General features: G+C 17.4%; 3 protein-coding genes across 3 annotated transcripts; 1 reads left to right on the top strand and 2 right to left on the bottom strand.

Annotated features, from left to right (window-relative positions):
- Positions 1-2,094: 2,094 nt before the first annotated feature.
- On the bottom strand, positions 2,095-3,150 carry PGSY75_1008600 (putative zinc finger C-x8-C-x5-C-x3-H type; the record flags this gene model as incomplete). Its single annotated transcript, XM_018785852.1, has 1 exon — positions 2,095-3,150. One exon carries the CDS (start codon positions 3,148-3,150, stop codon positions 2,095-2,097), a length of 1,056 nt encoding a protein of 351 aa, XP_018641469.1.
- A 1,506-nt stretch (positions 3,151-4,656) lies between these two features.
- On the bottom strand, positions 4,657-8,154 carry PGSY75_1008500 (putative membrane protein; the record flags this gene model as incomplete). Its single annotated transcript, XM_018785851.1, has 1 exon — positions 4,657-8,154. One exon carries the CDS (start codon positions 8,152-8,154, stop codon positions 4,657-4,659), a length of 3,498 nt encoding a protein of 1,165 aa, XP_018641468.1.
- Positions 8,155-10,910: 2,756 nt separating this feature from the next.
- Positions 10,911-12,434, top strand: PGSY75_1008400 (putative 26S protease regulatory subunit 4; the record flags this gene model as incomplete). The annotated part of the gene is made up of 2 exons (XM_018785850.1): positions 10,911-10,956; positions 11,134-12,434. The coding sequence occupies 2 exons, from the start codon at positions 10,911-10,913 to the stop codon at positions 12,432-12,434; spliced, it is 1,347 nt and encodes a 448-aa protein (XP_018641467.1).
- Between the last annotated feature and the right edge of the window lie 194 nt (positions 12,435-12,628).

Below are 12,628 nucleotides of genomic sequence, written 5' to 3'. Positions count from 1 at the left end.
TTTTTCTCTTATCATTTGATTTTACATTCAGATATATATATGACAAATATATTATATATATATATATAATATAATATAATATATGTATTTATATTTTATTATTTTTTTTTATACGATTATTTTTATTATCTTTATTAGTCGCATCTTATGTGTGCATTTACAAGTATAAACTAAACAGTTATAATTTATTATACCACATATATATATATATAATGCATATAATATATATATATATATATATATATATATATATATTTATTTATTTATATATATATATATATATATATATATATATATTAATATACATATACATATAATATTTCAGAATTATTTTTTATACATGAAAGTTTTTTATTTAGTATCATCAGGGGGAAAAAAAAAAAAAGAAGAAAATATATACATAAATATAAATATATAAATATATTAAATATGTATATATAAATATATATATTTTTTTATACATATATTTATTTTTATGTATGTGTATAAAAGTATATATATTATAAATATAAATATATATAGATATAATAAATAATATAATACACATGCCCATAAATCCTATTATATATATATATATATATATATATATATATATTATATATATATAATAATTAAATTTTCATCATATATAGAGTATCATCGAAATACAAATATTATTTTATAATTAACTCATTAATTATCTGTAAAGGTGTATAAATATATAAATATAAATATTATATATATATATATATATATAAAGTATATAATTACGTTATTTTATTTGGGGGAATATAGTAGTAAATAACATTTTCTTATGTTCATTTTTTTCATAGTCTCTTTTTTTTTTTTTTTTTTATTACATGTAAAAAAAAATTATATTAACCAAAATAAATATATAATAAACAACTAGAAAATAAATGGATATATAAAAATATATATGTAGTGATATAATAAACATTATCACATTCGATTAATTTTTCTTTATGAAACATTTTGATATTAACATTTATATATGAACTAGAAAGGTGTTAAAGGAAAAACTATATAAATTTTAGTAAAAAAAAGGAATTATATTAAAAATAAAAAGGTGGTCCTTTTATATTCTTATGATAAAATATTCTATAACCATATAAATACATATATATATATATATATATATATATATATGAGTTGTTGTATGAAGCGTATTATATTTTTATAAAATCTTATAATGATTAAAAAAAGTCCATAGTCATAATATAACTTTTATATTTTACACAATTCTTTTCTTGTTTTTAAAAGAAACAAATATAGACAACACTTTAAAAATAAAATATAGTATAGATTAATTGTTTAAAAAAAAAAAACGATCTTGACGTTGTGCAGATTTATATACAACAAAAAGGATATTTTAAAATAACAATAAAAATTATAATATATAATACAAAATAATAATAATTCGATATATAAATATATATATATATATATATATATATATATATATATATATATGTGTATATATTTTACTTTATTTGGCATATACACAAAAAAATTATATCAAATGTATCATATTATAAAATATAATTCTTTCTTTAAAAGAATTGAAAACATAAAAAAAAAGGGAAAAATTAAAGAAAAGGAAAAAGAAAAAATTACGATAAAAAAAAGTATATTCCTTTTCTTTTTTTTTTTTTTATTTTTATTTATTCTTGAAAATATAAATACTTATTGCAACAAAAATCATACATCACACTATAAAATTGTGAAACTAACAAAATTTGAAATAAAAATTTTTTACATGATTATATATATATATATTATATATTTACTAATTTTATTTTGGTAGGATAAAAATTTTTTACTTTTTCTTTTGACACTTAAAAAAAAAAAAAAAAGGAAGGATTATTTTTACATTCTGTTATAAGATAAATATATTATATATATATGTGTGTGTATATTTGTATATATACATTCTTTAAGATGATTTAAAAATAATTTATATCATTTTTTTTCATGTCCTATAAAAATCAACAAGCGTTATATATTACGATTAAGGAATAAGAAAAATAAGGGAATCACCAGATTAAAGTTTGTATTATTATTTATAATTTAATATTTTCATTTATACCTTTAATTTTAATAGATATATATATTTTCATATTTTTTTGTGATTTCTTCCTTTATAGACTTATATAATTCGTCAAAACAGTCTTCATCATTCATTGGTTGTTCAGAAGATATATGACTGAATATAGGATCATTTATATGGTTATATATATTTATGTATTCATCCTTATAGAAATCTTGATCCTTTGCAACATGTGTGTCATTATAGTTGTCTTCATTTGAATCACAAAAGGTATCGTTTGAAGAAAATAAATTACAATATTGATCTTGTTTTATAGTATTTGTTGTACTTCTCTCTATATTATTATTATCATTTATTTTTAATGAATTATATTTTATATAATCATCTAATTGTTTATTGTAGTTTGCATTTAGATTTTCATCACACAATTTATTATATATAGAAAGATTTATATATTCCTTATTATGCTCCTTACTATTTTGTATTAACATATTAGAAGATAAAGATGTATCGCTTACAATTTTTTCATTTGTATATATTTGTTGTTCTTCATTTTTATCGTTATTTTTTTTTATTTCAGGAGACCAATTTTGAATGAGTAATAAATGTGATAAAAGATTATTTAGATCTTCTTGATTAAAAATATTTTTTTTATTATCATTTTGTAATTCATCCATATTACTATTACAATTAATATTATTATTATGATCATTTATTTTTTCTTCCTTAATGTATACTTCTTTTTGTGGTCGTAATTTCAAAGGTCTTATTTCTTCAATTCCGTGAGCAAATCTACATTTTTCCTCGTTCATACATTTTTTTCTCTTCCAAAAATAACATAAACTTGTTTTATAAGTAGACAAATCTGTAGTAGGTTGTAGGTTCTCAACTTTATGGGCATATTTACAATTAGGGTTAATACAAGGGATATTTTTCTTGTAGCTTCTGCAGAGTTTTGTGTTCATTAAATTAGGAAGAGGTCTAAGTTCTCCTAGCACATGTGCATAATTACAATTATGTGTATTTAGACACTTCTGTTCAAGAAAATGTTTGCATATTTTTGTTTTAGAAAATTGATATTTTATATCGGATGTTATATTCATTTTGTATATTATAGATATTAATTTATTATAATGTAAATATGGAAGGTATGTTATGAAATGAATTAATAATAAATAAAAAGAAGGGGCATGTATTATGCGCTTATAAGATATATATTGAATTATTATTACAGTAGTACATATAAATAAATAAATATATATATATATATATAATATATTTTCATATGCTTTTTAAATAAAGACTATTAAAATATAAAATAATGAATTTATTCTCATAAGACAATATGAGGGAAACTATTAATATATATAAAAGGAAAAAATATATATATATATATATGTATATTTTTTTATTTTTTTTTTTTTTTTTTTTTTTTTTATTTATACATTTGTTTGTTTTTATTGTATTGTTATTAAAAATTAATTAAAGAAGTACTGAAAAGAGAACAAATATATAAAAATAAAAAATAATAATAAATTATAAAATTATAAGAAAATAAAATAAAAACTTTTTATCATTTTAATATTTTTATTGTGACAATTTTTATAAATTCATGTTGAATAATAAATTAATTCAATTTAATATAAAAAATAAATATATGAATATATTTTTTCTTGAGTCTTTTTTTTTTTTTTTACAACGGATTGATACAAATGCTCAAAATGAAGAATGCACTCAATAGTCCTTTTTTTTTTTTTTTTTTTTTTTAATAATTTTATAATAATAACATATAGAATATATTTTTTTATAAACAAATTAATATTATAACTATTTAAGAAAAATAAAAATTTCTCTCTTTTCTGACGTTTAAAATTTAATTGTATACATTTCTTTTATATAACTTATTACCCCAAAGGTTATATAAAAATAAAACCATGTGTGTATAACTTCACTCTGATGTATTAAAAAAGGTGAACAAAAAATTTGCATGATCATAAATTATTGATGATATATATATATATATATTTTTTATTTAAAAAAATAACTGGATGGAATACAAGTATGAAAGTAGAAGAGAAAAAATAAGCATGTAAATATTATTCGTACATTTTATTTTTGACCTGTCTTAATAAAATATATACATATATATATATATATGTATGTATATATAATTTTTGTGTTTTTTCATATGATTTATAATTTGGCTTAAAAAAATATAGCTCGAATTATTACGAGTAAATAATATGGACATATAACACATATATATTATATTTATTTATATTTATGGGTACAAATTTTTGTTTTAACTTTTAGATATATTTCTTTCATTTTTATGTGTGAAATGTTTTTAATTATAAAATTCATGATGCTACGCAAAAAAAAAAAAAAAATTATAAATAAAAATAAATCAAATGGTATGATATATATAGTAACATATGAATATTAATTTTAATGAATTAAAAAAAATAAATAAAATGAATAGCATATATTGATAACAACAAAAAAAAAAAAAAAAAAAAGGAATTTATAGCATTATAATAACTTGATACATACATATATATATATATATATATATATATATATATATATTTATTTATTTATTTATTTTTTTAAAAAAAATAAAAATATATCATGTAAAGAATACATATGATCAAGGTAAATGCTGAAGAAATTATAAAAACATAATCTGAATGCAGATGGAAAATATTATAGTCATAATTATTACCTATGACAAAGTTCATAACATGATTATAATTAACTGGAAGGTATGATGTAAGAAGTAATGAGTTTGTTACAAAATATAATCCCATAAGTTCTGATATTAAAAGAATCCACATATTAGAAAAGAGTTTGAAATAAAATGAGAAGAATGATGAGATTTGAATTATTTGCTGTAAAAATTTCTTCATATTAATAGCAACTATATAAGAAATATACATTAATGATATATATGGTGCATAAATAATAGCTATATTATATTTTATATTAAAAAATAAACATATCTTTTCAATAATTTTTGAAAATGGATCTCTTATATAAATTCGAATAAATATTATATTTAAAGTAGACATAATTATTTTATAGACAACTGTTAAAAACATAATTGAATTTAATATGACATTTATGCGACCTAAAACACAATTTGTATTTTCTTGAATTTCAAATTTTCTACTTAGGATAGCATTAAGAGAATAATACATACTTGTATTTGTATAAACAATATTTTCTATTTCTTTTTTTAATTTATTATAATTTTTCATATTTTCACATTTTCTTTTCTCACCATTAGAAATATCATATGGACTATTATAATTCTTACTGCTACAATTATTATTATTATTATTGTTTATGTTCATGTTTATGTTCATGTTCATGTTGTTTGAACGATCTTGAATCTCCCTTTTTAAACCCTTTTCATCCATACTTTTTTTTTTTCCACTTATGTAATTTTTATTAAGATCATTATGAGGATCCTCATTATATATATTATTATAATCATTATATATGATATTTTGATCTGTAAATTTAATACTTTTTTTACAAGGTTTTTTATACTTATCATTATCATATATATTATTATAATTATTATTTATATTATCATCATTATTTATATTATCATCATTATTTATATTATCATCATTTATATGATCATCCTTATTTATATTATTACATATTTCCTCATTCTTTTCAGCTGGTATCAAATTATTATTTTCTTCTATTGGGTCATTTTCATTTTTCACTTTTTTATTTTTTTTATTATATTTATTTACAGGAAAGCTAAGACTTTTTTGAAGCATATTATTTAAAAATTCATCATCTCCATCATAAGAATATGAATCATCATCACTACTATCTTCTTTATTAAGATCATGATATTCACCTTCATCATCATCCATATTACTATGAATAATACTAGATTGGTTATCTGAATTACTATCGCTATATTCATTATTATATGTATCATCTTCATCCTTACTATTTTTATTGACTTTAAAAAATATGTGTTCATTACTTGGAAGTTTTTTAGGATTTTTTCTATCTTCTGATTTTTTTAACATGATATTTTCTTGACCATAAGGAGAATCCACACATTTGTTTACATTCTCGTTATTATCATTTATATCATTTATATCATTTTCATGTGATTTTATAACTTTTATTTTCTTTTTATATTTTTTCTTTCTCCTTTTGTAATTTTTTCTCTTAAAATATTTGTCCATCTCTAAAAAATGGAAATCATAAGAAGGAGAAATATACAAGGAATTATATTTTCTCATTCTTATATCTCGAATATTATTATTTATTTCTTCATTATTATCTTCTGGACTTTCTTTGATAAGAACAGGGCAACTATGTGATCTCTTTAAGCCATGTATTGTATTTTTACTAATTTTTTTATAAAAATAATTTATTACAGTTGACTCATGATCACTATAATTCGCTTTTTTTCTTCTACTATTTTTATAATTATTAATATATGGAAAATAAACTCTTCCTTTAGTACTACGTCTATTACTACTACTGATACGTGTTGACCTTTCATCATTCATATTAGATTTGTCCTTTTCATATTTTATATTATCTGAATTTTTTAAAAGACGTTTATTTGTTAAGGCGCATATGTTCTTAATTTTATTTGTTATATTTAGAAGAACTGAAACATTTTTTACTGTTTCTTTTATTCTATGAGGATATGCTCTTTCAAGATGTTCCTCATTATTTTTGTTGTTACCCTCATCAATTGTTGTATCATTTAAGTGGAAATTTTTATTATATATACTGTTCTTATGGTTATTATAATTCTCTTCATTGGAATTGTCATTATAATTATATTGTTTGTTTTTAGTTTCTTCATAAAATTTTGAATCATCACCATAATTATTATGATTAATAGTGATATCATCATTATTAGTGTTATAATCTGTATTAATATTATCACCCTTTTGAATATTTTCATCGTTGTCGTTGAGTCTTCTTAACACTACCCTTTTGTCATCTTCCTTATTGAGCTCTCCATTTTGTGCATTCCATCTATTATCATAAGACAATCTCTTGGTATGTATATCAATATTACTCTGCAACTTTTCTAACTCCTCCTTTTTAAACATATAATTTGTAAAGTTAATAAGTATGCGTTCTTCAATATTATATATTTGTATTTGTATCTTTGGTATGTGTAGAAAGTATATAAAAGTAATAATATAGTCATATATGAAATATATAGAAGAGATTCCAGCGACAATAGAATTTGTTGTTACACCTAATGCACATATATTAATTAATAATTCTCGGATGATAAAATTGTGTAAGAGTATAATATGATGAATTATGATATAACATAAAAAATAGAAGAAACTATATATTTGTTTAAGAAAATTTTTCAATGGATGTGTTTTTTTTTTATTTTTAAAATATAATTCATTCATATTATTATTAAAATAATAATTGAAGCATGTATCTTTTTTTTGAAAAAAAAAAAACATGGTTTTATTATATATCTTGTTTGCATTCTTCCCCTCATTACTTTTATATAATAAATATTTTTTAAAATTTATTGTATTATCATCAGCTATAACATAATTATAATTTTTCTTATAAATCATATTTCGTAATCCTCCTAAAATTACCCATATAAAAGATAAAAATAATATACCTCTGAAAAAAAAGAAATGTTTTTTTATCCTCTTATTAATACCATATGATTCTTTATATATACTACTAATCTTAGCATAATACTTTTTTAACAATTTTATATGTGAATGTGTATGAAATTCTGGAGATAATATTTCTTTATAGTTGTTCGAATCAAAAATAGTATTAATAAATTCAATTGGTATTATTACATATAACAAAAATAATAAAATACATATATCTATATGCCATATGTATGTTATAACTATATTCGATATTAAATTAGATAACTCAAATATAAATAACGAAAATATAGACATACAAACTAAACATGTTATAAAAAATATATTCTTATTAAATTTATTAGAATGATTTAAGATGTCTAAATGTCGAAGTAAATAGTATATCGACACCTTATAAAAAATTAAATGTAATAACAGCATAGCTATTACCTCACACAATAATCGTATACTCATTTTTTTTTATTCCTTACATTAAAAAAAAAAAAAATATAATATAAAAAAATTGTTCTATTAATATATATATGTATAAATGTATATATATATATATATATATATATATATATATATATATACTACTTCACATGTGAATAATAATATATCATCAAACCATCATGTATCATCTTTATTTTTATGTATTATATATAAAAATAAAAAATAAAATACAATAATACATACATATATATATATATTTTTATATTTCTGTATTTTTTTTTTTTTTTTTTTTTTTTTTTTTTTTTTTTTTTTTTTTTTTTTTTTTTTTTTTTTTTTTTTTTTTTTTTTTTTTTTTTTTATTTTTATAAAATTGTAAAAAAAAAATTAAAAAAAAAAAAAAAAAAAAAATATATATATAAAATATAATAAATATATATAATATATATAATATATATATTATTTTATTATATTTTAATTATACACATGATGTAAAATGAATTTTTTTTATATTGCATATATTCACATATTAATAAATCGTTACATATTTTTAACAAAGTACTATTTTTTTTTAAAAAATAAATGAAAATATATATATATATATATATATAAAATAATAATATGATAAAAATTAAATAAATATACATATATATATTAATGAATGAATATATAATATATATAAACATGAACATTATATATATATTTTATTTTTACAATTAACACACTAAAAAATATTAAAAAATATAAATAATGCAAAAATAAAATCAATAAACAATATGCAATTTTTTTTTTTCTATTTTTATAATTATTATTAAAAAAAAAAAAAAAAAAAAAATACATATATATATATTATTATTATTTTCAATTATATATATATATATATATATATATATTAATATATATAACATACAGATATATAATTTTTATTATTATTACATTTACAATATATTTTTTCTTATAGTTTTATTAAGATGAAAAATATTTTTTACAATATCTATAAAAATAATATTATTTAAAAATTTCCACATTTCTACAATTTATATAACACTTTTAAAAAAATATATAACTTGATATATTTATAATTTAGATGTGTATTTTTTAAAACGGAAATATTTATATATTCTACAATGGAATATATTTAAACGGTATGATGTAATATGCATATGTATATATATATATATATATATATATATATATTTATATTTATTTATATTATTTATTCATCTATATTTGGTATAATAAAGTTACAAGATATTCATATAAGAAGTATTATATTTTATTTTATTCTAAGTTGTCTTTAATAAAACAAACGGAATTTTTTATGTATACACATATATATATATATATATTATATATATTTCATATGAATGTCAAAATAAAATATATAACTTTCTATTTTTGATCAGTTATTAAAAAAACAATAATATATATCTTTAATTATATTATGATATAATTTATATATATGAAAAAATATATAATAGTATATAAATTTAAAAATGTATAAATTAAAATATAAAGTTATACATAAAATATATATATATATATATATATATATATATATATATATATATTTAATATATAAAAAATTTATATAGTATGTATAAATAAAGAAAAAAAATATGAGATATTTATAAATACAATTAAATATATTTTATTCACAAGGAGAACAAAAAAAAAAAAAAAAAAAAAAAAAAATACTTTATTTTTTATACTTGTTCTTTCATCATACAAAAGCATAATATATTTCTTCGTATGAAAAAATAATTATTTTATTTTTTATTTTTTTTTAATTTTTTTTTTTTTTATTTTCAATATTAAATACATTACATACATATATATAATATTAATAATATATAAAAAAATATAATATATATTTTATAAATATAATAATATTGTATATAAAAAAATAATACATATTCTTTTTTTTTTTTTGTTCATAAAATATATACGTAATATTATATATTTATATATAATTTAATATATATATTTTTTTACCATACTTTTGGCATACATAAAAGAAATAAAAATTTTATCTTAACCTTTATATATATATATATATATATATATATATTTACAATATATATATTTATTATATATATATATATTATGTATAATAATATATTATAATTATATATATATAATTCCAAAACTTTATATATATACAATTAATATATATAATATATATAATATATTTATATTAATATACAATAACATTTGTATTATATTTTTATTTTTTTTTTATTTTTTTAATATATGTTAAATCTATAAAATTATATCATATATATAAATATTATACATATATATAAATATATTATATTATATATTTAAAAAATAATGTGTGAAAAAAAAAAAAAATTAAAATTTAAAACAACAAAATAAATAAATAAAAAGGAAAAATATAAAATATTATTTATAATTATTTTAATTTTTTTCTTTTTTATAATTATTATATATATATAAATATATATATATATATATATATATGTGATAAATTATTATTTAATTTTGTATGTATAAATTTAAAAAAAGAAAAAATAAATAAACCATAAGAATAAATATGGTTTAATATAATATAATAATGTATATATTATAAATATGTTATAAGTTAAAATTTAAGAAAAATAAAGAAAAAATAATTTTATATAAAAAAAAAAATAATAAAATAAAAGAAATAAATATATAAATATATAAATATATGTATTATATATTTATACAATATTGAAAGAAATAACAAAAAAAAATAATTATATATATTTTATATTTATATAAATACATACATAATGGGAAATACTCCAGGTGGTATGAATAATCCATATGGATTTTTAGGTAACCTTAAATATACACATATATATATAATATATATATGTATATTTTATATATATGTAATTTTTATGAAATATCAAATGAATAAATAAATAAATAAATAAATAAATAAATAAATATATATATATATATATATATATATATATATATGTGTTGTATAATTTCTCGTTTTTTGTGCAGGAAAAAAAGATGATAAGGATAAAGGTAAAGAGAAAGATAAGGAAAAGAAAAAACTAGAAAGTGTTCCAATATCTCATATGGGAAAGAAAAAGAAAAAAAACAAAGGAACATCAGGTCATTCCAAATTACCAACTGTGACACCTAATACAAAATGTAGATTAAAATTATTAAAATTAGAAAGGATAAAAGATTATTTATTATTAGAAGAAGAATATATAACAAATCAAGAGCAGATTAAAAGTAGTGATGATAAAAATTATGTGAAATTAAAAATAGATGATTTAAGAGGATCACCTATGAGTGTAGGTACGTTAGAAGAATTAATAGATGAAAATCATGGTATTATAGCTACATCTGTTGGTCCAGAATATTATGTAAATATATTATCATTTGTTGATAAAGATTTATTAGAACCTGGTTGTTCAGTTTTATTAAATAATAAAACTAATAGTGTAGTTGGAATATTATTAGATGAAGTTGATCCTTTAGTATCAGTTATGAAAGTTGAAAAAGCTCCATTAGAATCGTATGCAGATATTGGTGGATTAGAATCACAAATACAAGAAATAAAAGAAGCTGTTGAATTGCCCTTGACACATCCAGAACTTTATGAAGATATAGGTATTAAACCACCTAAGGGTGTTATCTTATATGGTCCACCTGGTACTGGTAAAACGTTATTAGCTAAAGCTGTAGCTAATGAAACATCTGCTACATTTTTAAGAGTTGTAGGTTCTGAATTAATACAAAAATATTTAGGTGATGGTCCAAAATTAGTTAGAGAAATGTTTAAAGTTGCAGAAGAACATGCACCTTCTATAGTTTTTATTGATGAAATTGATGCTGTAGGTACCAAAAGATATGAAGCTACAAGTGGAGGTGAAAGAGAAATTCAAAGAACTATGTTAGAACTATTAAACCAATTAGATGGTTTTGATTCTAGAGGTGATGTTAAAGTTATTATGGCAACTAATAGAATAGATTCATTAGATCCTGCTCTCATTCGACCAGGTAGAATTGATAGAAAAATACAATTACCTAATCCAGATACCAAAACCAAAAGAAGAATCTTTCAAATTCATACTAGTAAAATGACAATGTCTCCAGATGTAGATTTAGAAGAATTTGTTATGTCAAAAGATGAATTATCAGGTGCTGATATAAAAGCCATATGTACAGAAGCAGGTCTCTTAGCTCTTAGAGAAAGACGAATGAAAATAACTCAAGCAGATTTACGTAAGGCAAGAGATAAGGCATTATTCCAAAAGAAAGGAAACATACCCGAAGGTTTATACTTATAAAAAAAAAAAAAAAAAAAAAAGTAAAAGAACACAAAAATTAAGGTGTAAACATAACTTTATAATGTTTATATGACAATATCTGTATATCTTTATATGTTCTAATTTTTTCGTAATTTATTTTTTTTTTTTTCATTCCATTTTAATTTTCACCCCTCCAAAAAAAAAAAAAAAAAAAAAAAAAAAATTTTATATAT

Source organism: Plasmodium gaboni, chromosome 10, assembly GCF_001602025.1.
Source record: "Plasmodium gaboni strain SY75 chromosome 10, whole genome shotgun sequence".
Taxonomy (NCBI): Eukaryota; Apicomplexa; class Aconoidasida; order Haemosporida; family Plasmodiidae; genus Plasmodium; species Plasmodium gaboni.
Note: the sequence above shows the minus strand (reverse complement) of the source record. Positions and strands in the feature narration are given on the sequence as shown.